Genomic DNA, 22,015 nt, shown 5'->3' on the forward strand with positions numbered 1-22,015 from the left:
ATAAAAACGATAAAAAGGAAAACTAATATATGAAACGTTGAAATGACACGGATACAAAAACATTACACATACAGTATGTACAAGAATGAAGGTTTACTACTCCCTCTTCCCCTCCTCTTCCCCCGCACTACTCTTCTCCCCCAACCTTATACCGTGTACAAGATTAAGGCTCACATTGAATATAAGCGATCTGTAAAAAGGACATTATGATCAGAAAACGGAGGTGATGTATGTGCTTTTGTAACCCAATAAAATCTTTACTGAAAACATTTTAATGAAAACTTCATCTCAACACGGACTTGCTTTTAGCTATGAGGCCCGTACCTCAGAAGAAGAGCCTATGCTTTGAATATGCAAGGGCTTACGTTTCATCCCTGAGATCTCTGGATAGGAATGAGACTCTTGTCTGAAGCCTTGGAAATCTTGGGCCAGGCAGTGCACACAAGTCCTCCGCCACCTCGAACAAGGACTCCCACCATTCCTGACTACAAGCCTAAGCTGGCTGGGGATGTTGTGAACTTCAGGCAATGAACACCCAGTATGTAAAGCCAAAGAGCTCTGGGACAGATACTATGGAACTGGATTGATCAGTGGCCGGACGTGACATTCCTGAGTAGAACATCACACATGGCACCATTGCCAAGAGCCATGAAATTGCTGTTGATCTTCTGATGGATGAAATATCTGCATGGGAGTATGTGTGCTAATTGGGAATTACTTAATTAACCGGTCTACAGCCTACTTAGTAGCGTAGACACCTCTGGTGGAGCCACACAGTAGAAATTCTTCCAGTGTAGACTCAATGTTTCCATTGCACTCTTTGGAACAGTGAAATGGAGCTCCTTCTGGGCCTCCTGCTTGGGGTGACTGGAGTTATAGGGATTCTTTCCCTGTTGCTTCTCTCCTTTGCAATTTATTATGATCTTTCCAGGAGTAAAATCCCATCTGAATTTGACAGTCCATTAAAGCTTCGGGTCATTCACTGGACTGTCATTATGGTGGTCATTATGGTAAGTTGGGGACCTGTTGAGCCATTATGTGATGCAGCAGGTTATTCTTATGATCTTATGTGAAAGGTGATTAAGAAATGATGATGATGATGCTGATGATGCTGATGACAAGAAGAAGAAGCATCTTTATTTTTTTCTTTATGATTTTCAGTTATATGCATTTCAATAGTTTTACAGTCATTTTAACATTTCAAAACTTGCCATTATGGTGAGTTGGGGGCTGGATGAGCAACAGGTGAAGCATGTGAAGCAACAGGTTCTTATGTTCTTATGTGATTAAGGTGATTAAGAAATGTAATTATTCTTATTCTTATTAGCAATCTTTAATACATCTTTAGGTGTCAGGCAAAAACATTTCTAAGTTCTTTTAAATGTGTTTGAGGGAGGGATGTTTTTGTTTTCTATATATTTTATATATACCAGGTGTTTAAAGGTGTTATTGGTTTGCTTTGCACTTCTTTTTATTATGTATTTTGTGTTTTTATCTAGTATTTTTATTCTGCAAACCACCCTTTGATCTTTGTATGAAGGCCGGTATACAAATTTATTTATTTAATAATAATAGTTTATATATTTCAGTAATTCATATACATACTGCACAATAGAGCATGAAATGCGGAAAATCAATGAGTTTACTCAATGATGATGATGATGGATGAAGATATTATCAAATTTAACAAGGGCTTTATTTTTAACCTGTAGAGGGGCACACATAGAGACAAATATATTATTCACACTAATAATATGGTTTGTTTACATCATGGTTTCTTCAGGAAAACACATATGGTCTCATAGGCAAGCAAAAAGATTGTGGATTGTTTCTCTAAAGCTTATAACTGTGCCCCTGAAGGACCAGGTGCGCAGCCTGGGAGTCATTTTGGACTCACAGCTGTCCATGGAGGCACAGGTCAAATCTGTGTCCAGGGCAGCTGTTTACCAGCTCCATCTGGTACGTAGGCTGAGACCCTATCTTCCTGCGGACTGTCTTGCCAGAATGGTGCATGCTCTGGTTATCTCCCGCTTGGACTACTGCAATGCACTCTACGTGGGGCTACCTTTGAAGGTGACTCGGAAACTACAACTAATCCAGAATGCGGTAGCTAGACTGGTGACTGGGGACGGCCGCCGATACCATATAACACCGGTCTTGAAAGACCTACATTGGCTCCCAGTACGTTTCTGAGCACAATTCAAAGTGTTGGTGCTGACCTTTAAAGCCCTAAACGGCCTCGGTCCAGTATACCTGAAGGAGCGTCTCCACCCCCATCATTCTGCCCGGACGCTGAGGTCCAGCGCCGAGGGCCTTCTGGCGGTTCCCTCATTGTGAGAAGCAAAGCTACAGGGAACCAGGCAGAGGGCCTTCTCGGTAGTGGCGTCTGCACTGTGGAACGCCCTTCCAGCAGATGTCAAAGCGATAAACAACTACCTGACATTCAGAAGACATCTTAAGGCAGCCCTGTTCAGGGAAGTTTTTAACGTGTGATTTTACTGTATTTTTGGTTTCTATGGAAGCCGCCCAGAGTGGCTGGGGAGGCCCAGCCAGATGGGTGGGGTATAAATAAATAAACAAATTATTATTATTATTATTATTATTATTATTATTATTATTATTATTATTATTATTATTATTATTTTGCCTCTGTACCTTGGCTGGTGTTTGGGTGGGGGTGGCCAAATAAACCATGATTTAGGAAAGCTTTTGGGTTTCGACATCAAGCCAAACCACTGGATCGCTTATTGTGATCCAGGGCTGCCTCTAATGATAGTCCCATTCTAAGCAGACAGATTGAAATTAATGGACATGGCTAACATGCACTCATTCATTTCCATGGGTCTACTTTAAATAGGACTTATTTGGATACCACCGCCTGTGAATAGGATGCAAATGTGGGCACTATTTTCATGAGACTGTTCCTTTGCCCAACAGGGGAAGAGTCTTGAACTGCTGGGTATCTGCAGACAGGTTGCCTTTATCCGCTTCCTCCAGATTTTCTGGAATCCAAGAGTGGATCCCAGCCTCTCTGCCAAAGATCTGCATTTTGACGGGGTTCCTGTGAGGGTTTATCAGCCCAAAGCACCATCTGCTGGCCCAAGGAAAGGATTTATGTTCTTTCATGGAGGAGCTGGGATGATTGGAAGCATTGGTAAGAGATTAAGGCTGTCAGCCCGTGAACACTTATCTAGAGGCAAGCGCCATTGAACTCAAGTAAGCCCATGTAGAATCATGGAAAAGGAGAGTTGGGAGGGATCCCAAGGGGTCATGTAGACCAACACCCTGCAATGAAGGAATCACCGCTGAAGAAGCCCTGCCACCTTCCAAGGGAGTCCGTTCCCTGTTGAAAAACTCGTACCATCAGAAAGGTGTTCCTAATGTTTAGCTGGAATTTCCTTTCTGGGTAGAAGTGCTTAAGATTTCAATGTAAGAGAGGTTTACTGGGCTGAGATACAAGTATGTTGGTGGTAGTTCCTGAAGGGACAAGGGGCACACGCGTGCTTTGGATTATTTTTATTTATATGCATATATGCTGAGTTAGGTCAACAAGAAGAAACAAACAAATGGAGGCTCTTGTTATCATGGCTTCCCAGACCCCACATCTCTATTAAGGATATTTCGTAAGGTCTTGAATTTAAGCCGCACTTTAAGTTTTCACAGTCGGAATCTGGAAAGAAAGTGTGGCTTACATTTGGGGCAATACAGCATATAATATTTGCTGCTCCTGATCGCTCTGTTTACTAACCCAGCCGCCCTCCCTCCCCTGGCCACCCCCTCATTTACACCTGACCCTATCCCTCACCTCACCCCACCCCACAGCCACCCCACCCACATTTGCTAAATAGGTCAACAAATCAACAAACTGCACTTGCACCAGCTTTCATTTGCAAGACAAAATGTGATTTCACAAGTTAGCCATTAATACTGACACTCTTGGCTACAGAACACAGTGGCATTGTGTTGCAACAGCTTATAAAGTAGCAACCTAGTAATCCCATTGCACCAGAAGTGGTTTTAGTCATGCTGGTGACATGACCCGTAAAGCTGTCCGTGGACAACCGCCATCTCCCTCAGCCTGAAGAGAGATGAGCACCACACCCCATAGTCACCTTTATCTGGACTTAACCATCCAGGGGTCCTTTACCTTTTTACCTATATAGTAGTAACGTCAGGAGGAAGGAAGGCGAGAATCAAGTGGGGACTCAGGAGAGCTTGCCATTATTAGAGACATTGATATTGTTGTGGTGGTGGGAAAATACTGTTCCCCTCACAGAGCTTGCTTTCTGAAATGCAAGAGCCATGATCCCAGACCTTTTTACCATGCTGACTGGAGAAATGTTTTTTGAGGTGGGCATTTGGGGGGTTTATGCCAGTAAAAATTGCATGTACAAATACATTATATATCGGAAGGCTGCTGTTTAAAAATGTGCTTTTAAAGGCAAGACTGGAGGCAGCAGATAATTACCTCCCTATTTAAAATTTCCCTCTCATCTTGCTAGGGTGCTACCAAGATGTCTGCAGCAAAATCGCCAAGGAGACTGATTCAGTGGTTGTGTCTGTTGAGTAAGTAAATGCAACCACGTATCCTTTCAAATGAAAAATGTGTGTGTGTGCTTTGCACCCAGCATGTTGCTGTATTTTGATGGCATCCCTTGCCATATTCTTTGCAGGAGAGAAAGGCTCTCTGTGAAAGCTGTCAACATTCCAATATTAATTTTTATTAGTTTTCAGTTACAATATAATACTTTATTATACCAATGCCAAATTATAATGCAATTAGTAATACCAATCATTCAGATGCCAAATTATACAATTTAGGTACCCTCCTGTGTGCTAGAATTAACGGCTTCCATTTGTATTGACACATTAAATTATTTATAAACTACAGGTGAAGCATTCAAACACTCTACTGGTTCTTCCTGTGTGTTGCAATTATTCTGTCTGTAATGTTTCTTCCTGTCCTTGCAAAATATTATGTCTATATTTTGCCAGTTGTTGCTGTTCCCCATCATGCCTTGGGCAGAGCTAGTGTCCCATTGTTGTTTCAGAAGTTCTCCATTGCTCCATCCTGTGCTTCATTGTTTTGCAACTTTAGCAGCAGCTGCACACATCACACAGTCCCAATAAATATCCTGTTTTCGCCATTTTTCTCTCATCCTTGGAAGGAGAGTAAGCTGTTGAACTTCAAATAACTCAGTAATGAACCTTATCAACTCCTTGGCAAGCTCACAGATTCCTCTCATCCCTCCGTTCAGCCGAAGTTAAGCAATTACACTTCCAATTTAATTAAATTCCAAGTCCTTTTAGCATTATTCAGTTCAGTCTGAGGATAATAAAGGATAGGGAAGAGTCAGCTCTAAGTTTCCATCACAAACCTTTTGCAAAATAGAGCTTCCCTCCCTTTTTTCCTTTTTGTTTTTTTTTTTACACACACAGTTCCATTTGATGTTATATTCCATAGCTGCTATCCAGTTTTCACCGTCTTCATCTGTACATCCATAATTTGAACTAGCATTTCAAAGGAGAACTGCCAAATCATAAATGTATAGAATAAAACTTTATATAAAGAAGCCGTAGGCTCCCCTCCCCCCGCCGTCTTTTACACCAAATGAAGTCTTCTTTCAAGTTCAAACCTTAATGAACTTGCAGCTGCTTCAATTCTGCAGTATAATCTCATCTCTTCTAGCACGTGTCTGTACATTAGTTGAAATTAAACTCTAATTAACAGAAGAGCCTCTGCTTCTTAATGGCGGCATAGGAGGGTTATTGGGAGGCGAAGTGCTTTTGCACTCAGCGCCTCCCTGCCTCTCGCTTTCCATGCTGGAGCGAGAGCCAGGTACCGAGACAAACTGGAAGTGAAGCCCATCCCCCCCTATCCTGAGGGGGGGGGGATTTGCAAGGATAATTACTCTCAATCATCCTTGTTTGCTTCTTCACCAACAATCTCCTGCTGTTGTGGGAGCTGCCTCCATTGAGGCAGACCGGGAATGGAACCCGGAAGCAATCAACATTCTGTTCTGTGATCTCATGCACCTAAGACATGAAAATACTCAGTTCTGTGGGGAGACTATGAGCTGGGCATAAGGACTCGCACAGCACCCCTAACCAGGGCCTCCAGATCAGCCTCAACTTGGAGACCACCCAACCCAGATCCAGCCTACAATCAATTCAGAGATGGGGCTAATAATGTTCAGTTAGGGCTTTTATAGAGTTGCCATATTTCAAACAGGGAAAATCCGGACAGAAAAGTTGTTGAGCTATTTTTATGGGGAAATGGCAGAAACAGCACTGCTGACATGGACTGCCATATGTTCGGATTTCCCCCGACATTGTTTCTGATTTGGGCCCTGACATGGCTGTATTCTGGATGTGCCTGGGAAAATCTGGACATATGGCAACTAAATCTCTCATTAAATTTAGAGTCAGAAAGGAACAGGTAAATGAGAGGTCATGCCCCTGCATCTAAACAGAAGCGGGAGGGAAAGTTGCAAGTGGCAAATGGTATTGCACCACCTGGATCCAATCCTGAAGGGTTCTGCTTCCCTGGCTCTTTTGCTAGCTGGAAAAGTCAGCTTTTTAAGGGCACGATCCAGCTGACTTTCACATGCATTGTATCTGCTATAACTGATCCAGCAGGCTCTTCTTGGAATCCTATGTGCTCATGGATGTGTTTGGAAAAGATCCTGGAAGCTTAAAACTCTGCTTCTGTTTTATTCACCAGCTACTCTCTGCCTCCTGAGCATTGTTTTATCTGTGCTGTCTTGTTTTGATTTTTTAAATTATTGTTACTAGTATTTTATGACCTTTTACTGTGTCAATCAGCATTTGGTGGTTGGGAGGGCAGGATTCACACCCCTGTGTGAAGCAGGGGGTGGACCCTTCAGAACCAGGGTTCAAATGTCTCTCTCTCACACACCCAGCTGTGCCTCTTGCCCTCAGGTCTCACAAATGCCACTCTCCCCCCCCCCCCGCCAGGCCAAACCCTCCCTTTCTAGGATGTTAGCATCCGAGATTCATATATATGTAAAGGGTTAATTGCAAGAGCTGTAGAATTCTCTGATGTCATACACCCTATGGCAGTTATGGCAGTTATGGCCCTTGGTACAGCAGCTATTAACACTCTTTTGCGTGAGAGCAGCTGAACTGTTGTTCTGCTGTCTGCCTCAGGGTTAGTTAGTCTGTAACAGTTTTATCTATGTGACATACTTTTTAGGTATGCATCATTTCGGGACACAGTAATTCATTCAATTAACCAGAGGTTAAACTAACCCCATTCCAGCTCCAGGAGAAGCTCTAAAATGAATTTGCAATTTAAGAAGCATTCACCTGCATTGTATATTTTAGCTGCAACTGCAAGTGCACTAAGTACATACCCTCCAACATTTCTCTGATGAAAATAGGGACATCCCATTCCATAATGATGATTTTATTTTTTATACCCCACACATCTTACTGGGTTACCCCAGCCACTCTGGGCAGCTTCCAACATATACAAAATATAATAAAACCTTTCCTATACAGGATTGCCTTCAGATAGCTCAGGAGTTAGGTAACTCCAAACCCTCCAACATTTATCCAATGAAAGTATGGATGTCCTAAGGGAAAGCAGCACATTACGAGATCAAATCAGAAACCAGGACAGCCGCTCTATTTGTTTAAAAAAATATTTTAAAATTAATTTTCCAAATTATTACAAATCAGACAAAATTCCTTAAATTTAATACAATTTCTTAAAATCAGGTTTCTCGCTCCTGTTGCAAACATGTGTCGATCATTCCTCCCCATAGCTGCATCTTCTCTTGCTTAATGTTCGGTTGTCATCCTTCACTAGACATTAGTCCATCCTTGCAGCTGACTGGTTTTTCCTCCTTACAGACAGTGCCTCTTTTACATCTTATAAATATATAATCCATTTCATGTGTGTAGTCCTTCTTTTACATTGTTGTTTCAGACCTGGTGAGCTGAGAGAATTAATTACTATCTTCCTTTGTTCTGTTCTTTGCCAGCTTATCTGGGTGGTTCGAGGTCACATTCCATTCCTTTCACTGTTCACCAACTAGCATACTGGCTGCAGCCTAAATAACTCACAGAGTACATAAACAATCTCTGCCATTAACATTCCGCCCTGGAGTTCTTCCTCGGCAAACAGTTAAAGACAAAGTATTTTCTCAAGTTCAGTCTCTTGTCAGATCTATTCAGCAGCCATTCATTCTCCCTGCTCCACACCGCTCCCTCACACTCCTGGTCCAATCCAAATATAATTTTAAATAAAGTCCATTCAACCTCGGTTGAGGGGGGAGGGCATAAAAAAACCCATGTTAAATTCCTGTTAAGCATAAGCCTCCCCCCCCCCTTTTCCAAGGTGACAGAATAACAGAGCCAAGGCTACGCACGTCTCTTTCATTTTACAGGGGAGAACGAGAAAAAGAAGACAATTTAGAAACCATATGAAAGCACAAAGCACCTTGTCCTCCCACTTCCTTTCTTGGCTGTTGTGTGGGTTTTCAAGCTTCAGGGGGGAAAAAATTCAGATACCTTCAAAGAGCCAAGCTCCATTCTTTCGGCAACTGATTGATTGCAGCCCATTATCATATGTTGGTCCAGGAGTGCCTCTAATCAATATTCCAAATTGCCTCTAATCAATACTCCAAATTGAGGAGGAACCAACCATAAATCATGCCCAAAACGGAGGCTCAGCCATGGCAGGGACACACTCCCGGGTCGCACCCTTTCTGCCTTTCAAGTTGGCAGACATAGGCTAAAGTGGCACAGCAGGATGCAGTGAACTCCCCAGACCACACAAGGGACATTGCCAGGTTTTTTGCCTCATAAATATGTGAGGGCAGTGGGGAGCGACCACCATTAACTCGTGTCCCAAGTGGAAACCAGGACAGCTTCTCTAAATCAGGGATGTCCCTGGAAAATAGGAACATTTGGAGGGTCTGGAAGTAAAAGGTATATGTTATTTAATTGTTAAAAGAGTGTGTCTTGTGTAGTTTTTACTACACAAGGTAATCCCTCTTGAAGAGGATTCTGCATGAGTTCAAAGGTTAACCATCTGCAGATGGGGTGTACACAGGACTTTTTCAGGGGGAACTCACAGGAACTCAGTTCCAGCACCACTCAGGTGGGTTCTGGCACCTCTCAGGTGGGCACCATTGCCATTCTAAGAGAATGAGGGAGGTGTTCATGATTCATGGAGATTTCTGGACCATATTTCTGGACTTCTTTTTCTAGAAAAATAGCCCTGGGTGTACATCCCAGTTGGGCTGCACATCCCACATACAGTGGTACCTCAGGTTACATACGCTTCAGGTTACAGACTCCGCTAACCCAGAAATAGTACCTCGGGTTAAGAACATTGCTTCAGGATGAGAACAGAAATTGTGCTCCGGTGGCACAGCAGCAGCAGGAGGCCCCATTGGCTAAAGTGGTGCTTCAGGTTAAGAACAGTTTCAGGTTAAGAACGGACCTCCGGAGCGAATTAAGTACTTAACCCGAGGTACCACTGTATATAGTAATGCCTGAGCAAGAATTTAGAGGGCTGTCCATGGATACTTGCAGGAATGCTGCTGAAGACCAGTTTCTGGAAGCCACAGGCGGGAAGAGGGCCTTGTGCTTGAGCCCTGCTTGCAGGTGCCTCATAGGAAGCTGCTTGGACCTGGTGAGAACAGAATGCTGTGCTAGATGGCCATGAGCCTGATCTAGCAGGCCCTTCTGGTGTTCTTATGTGATCATGAATGTGTTTGGAAAAGATTCTGGAAGCTTACCTCTTTGCTTCTGTTTTATTCTGCAGCTACCGCCTGTCTCCTGAGCATCTTCCTCCCGCTCAGTACAAGGACTGCCTTGCTGCTACCATACACTTAATTCAAAATGCAGCTTCCCATGGGGTGGATCCCTCCAAGATCATTGTTTGTGGGGACAGTGCGGGGGGCAATTATGCTACTGTTGTTGCCCAGAAATTGGTGGAGAGATCAGACCTTCCAAAACTACGGGCTCAAGTGCTGATCTATGGGACTTCCCAGGCTATGGACCTCAACACGCCTTCCTATCAGCAGAATGGCTTAATGCCCCCCTTGTTCCGGGAAAATGTTGCTTACTTTGGAATGAAGTATATTGGAAAAGACACTTCTTTGGCAGAGCAGCTCCTGAAGGGCTCTCATGTGCCAGATTCAATGAGGCTGAAATATGGGAAGTGGGTGAGTCCAGACAACATTCCTGAGAGATTTAAGGGGAGAGGCTACAAACAAGTCCCACTTGCTCCTTATGAACCTGAAGTCTATAGGCAATTATCAGAGACATTAGAAGACGATTTTTCTTGCCTTTTTGTTGAGGACTCTGTCATCCAGAAGCTTCCTGAAACCCTGACTGTGAGCTGTGAGTACGATGTATTACGAGATGACACACTGTTGTACAAGAAACGCCTGGAGGACAATGGGGTGAAAGTCAGCTGGTTCCATGTTGAGAATGGGTTTCATGGGGTGCTAAACCTCTTTGATGCAGGTGTCTTCACAGTCCCCACTGCAATTGAATTAATGGACAGGATTATCGACTTTGTCAAAAACCTATGAGAGGAAATCTCTTGAATTTGTGGGTCATTCATAAGGAAGGGAGAATCTGCCAACTTTAGCTTCTGACATTTTGTCACTTTTCCAGTCATAAATCAGCTCTCCACAATTCTGTAGTTATATGTGGTTCTTGGGTGCAGCGGGAAATTGCTCATGAAAATTCACCAGCACTTTTGTGTGAAATTTTCCTAATAAACACTTTTACTTTGCATGATTAGAACCCATTTGCTCTAATATAATACATTTCTATATTGTTTTCACTAATATATATATATATATGACATTTCCCCTTCCATTTTCATTTTACTACACACTGGTTGGCTGGAGTTCTGCACTCCTAATGCTATTCTAGGCTGAATCAACAGAATTATAGGGTCCAGATCAAGAGAAGTAACAGTTTCACTCCATTTTATCTAAACCAGACCTGACCAGTAGGACTGTGTCCAGTTCTGGGTGCCACAAATTAAGTAGGATATTGATAAACTGGAATCTGTGCAGAGGATGTAGGTCAGGCTGATCAAGGGTCTGGAAACCAAGCCTTATAAGGAATCATTGATGCAGTTGTATTTGTTTAGCTTGGAGAAGAGAACAGTGAGGTGATATAGTAGCCATCTTCAAATAGATAAAGGGCTGTCATATGGGAGATAGAGCAAGCTTGTTTTCTGCTACTTCAGAGGGTAGGACTTGAACCAAGGGATTCAAATGATAAGCAAGGAGATTCAGACTATACATTAGGAATAACTTGCTGAGGGTTAGAGCTGATCAGCATTGGAATGGATTAGCTCAGAAGGTAGTGGGACCGCCTTCATTGGAAGTTTTTCATCAGAAGTTTAATGGCAACCTGTTAGGGATTTTTAGGTGTGATTCCTGGATTGCTGGTGGTTGACCTAGATGACGCAATGCGTCCCTTTCAGCACTATAGATGTATGATTCTATAAGCTTTTTATCAATTCATGGGCTGTATTCAATGGTAGTGCTGCTCAGAGGACTCTATGGCATCAAAAATGTAACAATGTTGGGGCCCAATTAACTTTTAAGGAAGAGAATTCCAAAGAACTGGCATGTGAGTGTTCCAAGCACATGCTCAAGTCCCACCATGTTTTACTGCAGGGATACATGGCACCATCAACAGATCTTCATCCAAAGTACTAAGTAACCAGGGTTGGATGGGAAAGGGAAGAATTGTCCTCTCATACCCTGTCCAGAACCAGAACCATCCTATAAAGTACAGTGCATCTCCCTATTTTGTGGAATTTTGGGCTTGACCTAACCATGCGCACCTCCAAGGCACAGCCAAACACCTTGACTGTCTTTCTTAATTTAGATGCAACGGAGTGATAAAGATGGGTATCACCCACATGTAGATGATACTTCACACCATCTCTCCTGATAACAACTCCCACCAGCTTAATAGAGATGTTCATATAACACGGAGCAGAAATTCCAGTTCTTAAGCCACCAGGCAGTGTCCTCCCATAAGTAGTTTCAAAAAATGGCTTTGATAGTAGGAGTGGAACCATTGACACACAGTGACCCAACCCACACCTCTTTAATATGCTCCAAAAACATACCATGGTCAACAGCAGGACTTTTTTTTTAGCTGCAACTCACAAGAACTCAGGTCCAGCACCTCTCAGGTAGGCCCCATTTCCATTATAAGAGAACAAGGGAGATATTCCTGGTGAATTCCAGCACCTCTTTTTCTAGAAAAACCACACTGGTGAACAGTATCAAAGGTGCTGTGAAATCAATCAGAACAAGGAGGATCACACTCCCTATATCTTTCTTACAACAAATGCCAGGGTCACCAAGGCAGTTTCAGTGCCATGGCTAGGCCTGAAGCCAGACTGGAATGAAGCCAATTAATCTGTTTCTTATGAGGATATGTGGAGCTGCATTGCTACAACCTTCTTTGCCCACAGAGGGGATATTCAGCACTGGTAGCGTTGCTGTTGTCATGTGTCCTCTTTTTCCAGGACACGTCCTCTTTTTCAGGGGTAAAATTTGATACAAGTTGCCTTTATTTGCTTTTAATGGCCGTCACAGCATCCTCTGTTTTGCTCTTCAAAACATGGCAACCCTATGCATTCGACCATAACTATTTATCAAATAGTAAAAATCCTCAAATCTTGGTCTGTAGCAAATTGGCAGCCATGTGGCCCTTAAAATATTCCCGAGAAGGTTCACCACCCCTGATCTCCGAAGCCATTGCAAAGATGGAAAAAGGGATTGGAGGGAGGAGAAAGAAAGCAAACTCATGCACAATCAATTTGTAAGTGAAAAGAACTATGGGAAGAACTTTTTCCAAGATATTTCCTTCTGCAGAGGAATCATTTAGTGTCATTAAGAGTCAAGATGGCTTCAGGATTGCTCTCCTGTACTATTTCAGACATGTGATTTATGTTCTCAAGGGACCCTGAGAATCATCTAGTCCAACCCCCTGCAACGCAGGAGTATGCAGCTGTCCCATATGGGAATCAAACTTGCAACCTTAGCATTATCAGCCCCATGTTCTAACCAACTGAGCTATCCAGGATTATGTTCTTATGTCGCTCAGAACATTTCTGAAACGACTATAAGGACATAAGAGATTTGATTTACCTTTCTAGGTCTTATGGGTGTAACCCGAGCTTTGAAGCAGCCTGCTGAGTAACTTAGAATAACACATTAAGGTAAGAACATAAAAGCAGCCCTGCTGGATCAGATAAAAGGTTTCTCCCAGGAGCAAGAAGAATTCAGCCGCCCCCTTCAGCAGCCCTGCTTGCCTGGGTGGAGAAAGCTGTGTGGGTTGCATGTGTATATTGAAACAGTAGCCTTTTATTGCCAGAACGGCATTTGTTGCGCCAACCACTTTTGACCTTTGTCCTATCTCTGGAAGGGTTGCTCATGCAGCCCTTGAATTGGAAAAGTCTGCCCCCTCCTGGCTTATCAAGACCAATTCCCTGTTTCCTGCAGTAGTAAACCCACAGGTCATAAGTGCAAAGCTTTCTCCCTCTACCACTCCGTAGACACCGATATTCAGAGGATGTTGCCTTTGATCCTGTTGTTGTTTAGTCGTTTAGCCGTGTCCGACTCTTCGTGACCCCATGGACCAGAGCACGCCAGGCACGCCTGTCTTCCACTGCCTCCCGCAGTTTGGTCAGACTCATGTTTGTAGCTTCAAGAACACCGTCCAACCATCTCGTCCTCTGTCGTCCCCTTCTCCTTGTGCCCTCCATCTTTCCCAACATCAGGGTCTTTTCCAGGGAGTCTTCTCTTCTCATGAGGTGGCCAAAGTATTGGAGCCTCAGCTTCACGATCTGTCCTTCAAGTGAGCACTCGGGGCTGATCTCCTTAAGAATGGAGAGGTTGGATCTTCTTGCAGTCCATAGGACTCTCAAGAGTCTCCTAAAGCACCATAATTCAAAAGCATCAATTCTTTGGCGATCAGCCTTCTTGATGGTCCAGCTCTCACTTCCATACATCACTTCTGGGAAAACCATGGCTTTAACTATACAGACCTTTGTTGGTAAGGTGATGTCTCTGCTTTTTAAGATGCTGTCTAGGTTTGCCATTGCCTTTCTCCCAAGGAGCAAGTGTCTTTTAATTTCGTGACTGCTGTCACCATCTGCAGTGATCATAGAGCCCAAGAAAGTAAAATCTCTCACTGCATCCATTTCTTCCCCTTCTATTTGCCAGGAGGTGATGGGACCAGTGGCCATGATCTTCGTTTTTTTGATGTTGAGCTTCAGACCATATTTTGCGCTCTCCTCTTTCACCCTTATTAAAAGGTTCTTTAATTCCTCCTCACTTTCTGCCATCAAGGTTTTGTCATCTGCATATCTGAGGTTGTTGATATTTCTTCTGCCAATCTTAATTCCGGCTTGGGATTCATCCAGCCCAGCCTTTTGCATGATGAATTCTACATATAAGTTAAATAAGCAGGGAGACAATATACAGCCTTGCTGTACTCCTTTCCCAATTTTGAACCAATCAGTTGTTCCATATCCAGTTCTAACTGTAGCTTCTTGTCCCACATAGAGATTTCTCAGGAGACAGATGAGGTGATCAGGCACTCCCATTTCTTTAAGAACTTGCCATAGTTTGCTATGGTCAACACAGTCAAAGGCTTTTGCATAGTCAATGAAGCAGAAGTAGATGTCTTTCTGGAACTCTCTAGCTTTTTCCATAATCCAGCGTATGTTTGCAATTTGGTCTCTGGTTCCTCTGCCCCTTCGAAATTCAGCTTGCACTTCTGGGAGTTCTCGATCCACATACTGCTTAAGCCTGCCTTGTAGAATTTTAAGCATAACCTTGCTAGCGTGTGAAATGAGTGCAATTGTGCGGTAGTTGGAGCATTCTTTGGCACTGCCCTTCTTTGGGATTGGGATGTAGACTGATCATCTCCAATCCTCTGGCCACTGCTGAGTTTTCCAAATTTTCTGACATATTGAGCGTAGCACCTTAACAGCATCATCTTTTAAAATTTTAAATAGTTCAGCTGGAATATCATCACTTCCACTGGCCTTGTTATTAGCAGTGCTTTCTAAGGCCCATTTGACTTCACTCTCCAGGATGTCTGGCTCAAGGTCAGCAACCACACTACCTGGGGTATACAAGACATCCACTTCTTTCTGGTATAGTTCCTCTGTGTATTCTTGCCACCTCTTCTTGATGTCTTCTGCTTCTGTTAGGTCCTTTCCACTTTTGTCTTTTATTATGGAAATCTTTGTACGAAATGTTCCTTTCATATCTCCAATTTTCTTGAACAGATCTCTGGTTTTTCCCATTCTATTTTTTCCCTCTATTTCTTTGCATTGCTCGTTTAAGAAGGCCTTCTTGTCTCTCCTTGCTATTTTTTGGAAATCTGCATTCAATTTCCTGTATCTTTCATTATCTCCCTCGCATTTTGCTTGCCTTCTCTCCCCCGCTATTTGTAAGGCCTCGTTGGACAGCCACTTTGCTTTCTTGCATTTCATTTTCATTGGGATGGTTTTAGTTGCTACCTCCTGTATAATGTTACGAGCCTCCATCCATAGTTCTTCAGGCACTCTGTCCACCAAATCTAAATCCTTAAACCTGTTCCTCACTTCCACTGTGTATTCATAAGGGATTTGACTTAGATTGTATCTTACCGGCCCAGTGGTTTTTCCTACTTTCTTCAGTTTAAGCTTGAATTTTGCTATAAGAAGCTGATGATCTGAGCCACAGTCAGCTCCAGGTCTTGTTTTTGCTGACTGTATAGAGCTTCTCCATCTTTGGCTGCAGAGAATATAATCAATCTGATTTCGATGCTGCCCCTCTGGTGATGTCCATGTGTAGAGTCATCTCTTGTGTTGTTGGAAAAGAGTGTTTGTGATGACCAGCTTGTTCTCTTGGCAGAACTCTATTAGCCTTTGCCCTGCTTTGTTTTGAACTCCAAGGCCAAACTTGCCAGTTGTTCCTTTTATCTCTTGACTCCCTACTTTAGCATTCCAATCCCTTATAATGAGAAGTACATCCTTCTTTGGTGTCATTTCTATAAGGTGTTATAAGTCTTCATAGAATTAGTCCATTTCAGTTTCTTCAGCACCAGTGGTTGGTGCATAAATTTGGATTACTGTGATGTTAAAAGGTCTGCCTTGGATTCGTATCGAGATCATTCTATCATTTTTGAGATTGCATCCCAGTACAGCTTTTGCCACACTTTTGTTGACTATAAGGGCCACTCCATTTCTTTTACGGGATTCTTGCCCACAGTAGTAGATGTGATGGTCATCCAAACTGAATTCTCCCATTCCCGTCCATTTTAGTTCACTGATGCCCAGGATGTCAATATTTATTCTTGCCATCTCATTTTTGAACACATCAAGCTTACCAAGGTTCATGGTTCTTACATTCCAGGTTCCTATGCAATATTTTTCTTTACAGCATTGGACTTTCCTTTTGCTTCCAGGCATATCCGCAACTGAACGTCCTTTCGGCTTTGGCCCAGCCGCTTCATCAGCTCTGAATCTACTTGTACTTGTCCTCCGCTCTTCCCCAGTAGCATGTTGGACACCTTCCGACCTGAGGGGCTCATCTTCCAGCATCATAACTTTTATATGCCTGTTGTCTTTGTCCATGGAGTTTTCTTGGCAGGGATACTGGAGTGGCTTGCCAGTTCCTGCTCCAGGTGGATCACGTTTGGTCAAAACTCTCCACTATGACCTGTCCATCTTGGGTGGCCCTGCACGGCATAACTCATAGCTTCTCTGAGTTATTCAAGCCCCTTCGCCATGGCAAGGCAGTGATCCATGAAGGGGGCCTTTGATCCTAGTGATACTATATATTCTTTGGTGATCACTCGTAACTGAGTAAGATTGTCTTCCATGAATATTGTCTTAGCAGTGTGTCTGTAAGTGACTGTGGAGGCCAATTCTGGATCCGCACATCCTTCCACAGTGGGGACATAGGTTTTTGGGCGGGAGCTGATCACAATGAGGGTTTGCCAAATGTGCCTTCCTCTTAGCACGTTTCTCCCTTTTGTCCTGAGTTAATGCTTCTTCAAAGTCCATGATGCCTTTGGTAGAGACTATTCTCCAGTTGGAGCCCTTGCAGGCCAGTGATTCCCAGTTGTCAGTGTTTATACTATATATTTTTAGATTGGATTTGTGAGTATCTTTAAAGCATTTCGCTTTCCATTCTTAAGTTGGAAATACAGTGGTACCTCAGGTTACATACGCTTCAGGTTACAGACTCCGCTAACCCAGAAATAGTGCTTCAGGTTAAGAACTTTGCTTCAGGATAAGAACAGAAATGGTGCTCCGGCGGCACAGCGGCAGCTGGAGGCCCCATTAGCTAAAGTGGTGCTTCAGGTTAAGAACAGTTTCAGGTTAAGAACAGACCTCCGGAACTAATTAAGTACTTAACCCGAGGTACCACTGTAGGGTAGTTGCTTTGGAAGACGATAATCAGGCATCCAAACAACTTGACCAGTCCAACAAAGTGTTGAAGAATCATTGTTTCAACACAGGTGATCTTTGCATCTTCTAGATACTATCTATCATCTATCTATCTATCTAATCTCCACCACAACAAGTAGCCATTGATAACTCCACTCCCTACAAACTTGTCTAAAGCCATCCAAACTGATGGTCATTACTACCAGTTTTACTACAAGCCCTTTTTTTACTACAAGCCCTTTGTTTTGTAAAGTGATTTTTTTTTGGGGGGGGGGGAGAAGAAGCATCCACACAATGTCACTGGCACCAGAATGCTAGCTTCCATATTCTCCCTGTTTAATCTGAGATTTCCCTTTCCACAGACAATTTACTAAATTGGTAGTAGGGGGGAAATGGTTGCCGACATCCTGTTTGCAATATGTGAATGACCCCGCATCTCCAGGTACCCCAATTCCATATGTAAAGGAAATTCCAGTCAGGTTGCTAGAGCTCAGTGAGGAACATTTCTTCATTTGCCTTCTACCTTGCTTTTCGTTGCTGTGGCCACTAGAGGTCAGAAAGCAAATGTGGATAAAACTCCAACATAGCAGAGGTTTTCAATCTTTTTGAGTCCACAGCTCCCGTAACCAACTACATTCTTTCTGTGACACCCCTGTGGGGCTCAGGAGCCCAGTTATTCCACTCCTTCCTTGCAAAGCTGGCAGCCTCTCACCCTTTTTGAAACACTTGTGGAGTGTTCCCTCAGCCTCCTCTCCCCTCTCCTTGGGAGTCCTCCGGGCAGCTGCTGCTGCTGTCCCTGGTCTCTGAGCTGCCCCCACCACCCCAAAGAGAGGTGCCTCTTAGAGGCACCAATCGCTTGGGGAGCTTGTAGCCAGGGCTGCTGCAATAAACAGCTGTGGAAGACTTTGGGAGGCAGAGACACAAGAGGCCATCAGAGGAGGGAGGGAAGGAAAGAGGGACAGAGGCCAGTGTTGCCCATGGCACCGCTGACCATCAGTCAAGGCACCCCAGGGTGCCATGGTACACTGGTTGAAAATCATTCCTATAGAAGATTAACTCCTATCAATTAGAAACATGATCTGGCTTTGATATGTTTCTGACAAACAACGTGGAAGATATGCGGTTGCTGCCCCAAAACTCAGAAGAATGTTCCTCAAGGATAATATGGTGAAGTGTAATGATCTGATCGTCAATGAAATATAGAAACTTTTGTGTTTTGGTTGTATTTTAAGATACAGTGGTACCTTGGGTTAAGAACTTAATTCGTTCTGGAGGTCTGTTCTTAACCTGAAACTGTTCTTAACCTGAAGCACCACTTTAGCTAATGGGGCCTCCTGCTGCTGCTACACTGCCGGAGCACGATTTCTGTTCTCATCCTGAAGGAAAGTTCTTAACCTGAGGTACTATTTCTGGGTTAGTGGAGTCTGTAACCTGAAGCATCTGTAACCTAAGATACCACTGTATACATGTATGTATAAATTGGCTAACACTGTCTTTTAATGGTGTATCTATGTGAATTCTGCATAGTAATGATAAATATATATGTCTTTGTAGTGATGGTTAAAATGACCACGATGGTTGAAACAACAAAATAAATTGTACTGAGAAAGATGGAGTTGTATCCCATACCCTCTGACATTGCTCAGATGAAAATCGAGACATTCACCGCTTGAGCATTTCTTCCTGCTCAAGTACAAAAGTTATTTTAAGCACAGAAATCTCTGAATTTAAGAATTGCACGTAGGGAAGCCAGAGAGGAAATAGAAAACCCCAAATCAATTATAACTAACCGTAGATGTGTGTGTGTGAAAAGAGGTTTGCTCTTTTCTTGCCGTCAAGCCTCTGTATGAAGTGGATTTTGCTTTGTGGATCAGTCTGTGCATTTGGAACTGTGCAAAAATGAATTCTGGCTACCTTTCTTTATTTCAGGAGTCTTAAATTAGTGAAGAAACTAATTTTTGTTGGTCCTGTTAAACAATTGAAAGTATAAAACGTTTCTTGACAACCAGCCAAATATATACCAGTAGATCTTGATTTGCCTTCCAATTACCCTTGCGTTATAGGGCACAGTTAGGCAGGTCCCTTAGGAACATTTTGAGCTGCAAGATCAGTTTTACATACCCTGCAACCGTCCCAATTTCCCTGGGACCTTCCAAAAATTACAGAAGCCATCCCAGCTTCTGATTAGATCCTTGAATATCAATTCCCCCCACCTCCAGCACTGCCACCACTGAGCTCGGGGAGGAAGATGAGTTTGCAGCCAGCGCTGATGCTTGCAGTGGAGTCACGCTTTCGTGCGAATTGGCTGACTCCCGAGAGAGTGCAACACCAAAAGGTGCGCATCCTGATTTCCTTCAATGGAATGTTGCAGGGTGTCAGGCATGAGGAATTCTCTACCTCCCTCGCTGGCAGCAAGAAGCAGGGAGGAAACAAGAAAGTTGTTAGTTGTTCAGCCATCACGGTGAAAGATGAAGAAATCGCCATCCCTCAATTATGGCATTGCTCGCTCTGAGTTCCTCCCCCTTCCAGGGGCCAAGGAAGGGGAGTGTGATGAGGGCGGGCCGCCCCGGGTATCACCACTGAGGAGGTGACAGAATGCTGGGCAGCACTCACTGTGGGGCCTGCAGTGCACCTGAGTCATGCATCTCTCCTGGGAGTGGTTCACCATGGTTTCCACAAGTTTACATGGGATACAATAATCCACTAAACACTGATTGGAAAAATGTGGTATCACCCATATTTAATCCACTGATATGGCTGCATCCTGTCAATCATATAGAAGTGTGGCAATGATTCCCCATCCACACCCCAATATCCCTGCTGGTGTCCATCTTCCTTCTTCAGTGCCTATGTGTCATTCATTATTTGCCATTAGATAGAATTTCAAAGTAGATATCAAAGCCTCCCATCAAATCTATTTTTCTTCTTATGCAGCATTGCTACATAAGAAAACGGCACCTGCAAGTCTCTACCAATGGTCTCAGCGTAGCATCTGCACAATGAAAGCACACATTGGTCTTGCCTTCACTTACATGCAATTTCAAGTTGTAACAATCCCAAGCCAGAAGGAGCTACTTTTCATTTTGGAGTGTTGGCAGCAATTTACCAACCCAGCCACCCTTCCACCCCCGGCCACCCCCTCGTTTATACCTGACTAAATCCCACACCCACCCACCACACCCACATGTGCTAATTTATCTCCATACATTCAATGCAATATTATCTCATATATTATCTTAAACATCATTGGTTCAAATTTTAATATGGTTCCATTAGACATCTGAAACATGTCCTGACTCTTGCCAAGACATGCACCAGTTGTACTGTAGAGCAGTTATTCAATACCTGGTGGAGAGTAAAGACCTGAATAAGGTCAATGATGACAGTGGAGCACAGACATAGGTTATACTTACAGAGTGTACATGCAAAAGTGCAAAGGAAAGAAAGGAGGAATTTGAGAAAGAAGGTTTTTTTTATTTAAAAAAAGAAAGATAAAAAAGGCATGTTCTTTGTAATTTTGCAAAATATACTCATTAACCACATGAAAGGTGCTCCCTGATGTTAATGTTTTATTTAACTTCCTAGTTTTCAAATGACTGGTGATTTGGATAGATTTTGTTGGCAGGAATCTTTTATATTAGGGATAACTGGAGCAGATATCCCCCCAAACCCAGCTAAATCTATTTCATTACACAACAATGGCAACATGAATATCATATGCACAGAAATGGTGAAATGAGGTAGTACCTACAAAAAAATAAAAGGACAGCTGAAATTGATAGAATATGTTGAATTGGCAAGTTTGACGTGCAAAATCAGAGATCAAAAAGACTGATTTTAAAGAAGATTGGGAAATGTGGGCAGAATACTTAAAAACTCAGTGTAAATTTTAATTATTATTTTTTTGCTGAGCACTTTGGGTCAAAATAAATTTTGGGTTTTTTTGTTAGATCATTTATTAATTTTCCAATAAAAGACATCCAATTAACATATCAAATCTTAATCCAATATAAATAAAAAACTAAAATAAAACAAGAGGTTGAATTATCTTCCGAATTGTAATTTTTAATTTTACGGCTTCCTATAGTCCGAACCTTGAGCATGTCCAAATCTCAGACCTGTCTCTCGTTGATATTTCCATATTTCCACATCTCGATTTTAACTCTCTGAACTTCTTTGTCTCTGGCTCTGCGATCCTCAATCATGTCAGAAATCATTTAACCTTTCATCCCTCGAATGCAGATTTGTTTGTGTAATGTACCTTTTCAACTGTTTTTTTTTACTAGCGTTGCTTCATCTGGCTCCATGTCAATCCGGGGTGTTATCCAACTATCTGAAGTTTAATGTCTTGGCAACTCCCAAATCGTTAATCCTTCCCGTCCAGGCTGTTGTCGAAACCTTCCTTTTAAGATTTAGAAATATAGTACCTTCCACCTTATTGAATTATTCTTCATATTTATTAAGCAGACTGTTTGCTGTATTGCAATATATCAGTCATTTGGCGATTGATCAGCCTTCCTGGAAATCACCCAGTCCCCCCTC

At 42.9% G+C, this 22,015-nt stretch overlaps 1 protein-coding gene across 2 annotated transcripts in view; it reads left to right on the forward strand.

The window, feature by feature from the left end:
• Window positions 1–461: 461 nt before the first annotated feature.
• Window positions 462–22,015, forward strand: part of LOC309346882 (arylacetamide deacetylase-like 3) — a 76,474-nt gene continuing 54,920 nt past the window's right edge. The window contains exons 1-4 of one of the 2 annotated variants that reach the window (XM_081871197.1): window positions 758–1,010; window positions 2,938–3,154; window positions 4,503–4,566; window positions 9,800–10,780. In XM_081871197.1, coding sequence (XP_081727323.1) covers window positions 834–1,010; window positions 2,938–3,154; window positions 4,503–4,566; window positions 9,800–10,574 — 1,233 coding nt within the window. In that variant the 5' untranslated portion in view covers window positions 758–833 and the 3' untranslated portion in view covers window positions 10,575–10,780. Of the gene's footprint in view, window positions 1,011–2,937; window positions 3,155–4,502; window positions 4,567–9,799; window positions 10,781–22,015 lie in introns of those variants that run through there. The other variant, XM_081871199.1, reaches the window with a different exon arrangement.

Source organism: Podarcis erhardii (assembly GCF_964252035.2).
Source record: "Podarcis erhardii genome assembly, chromosome: 7".
Classification (NCBI taxonomy): Eukaryota; Metazoa; Chordata; class Lepidosauria; order Squamata; family Lacertidae; genus Podarcis; species Podarcis erhardii.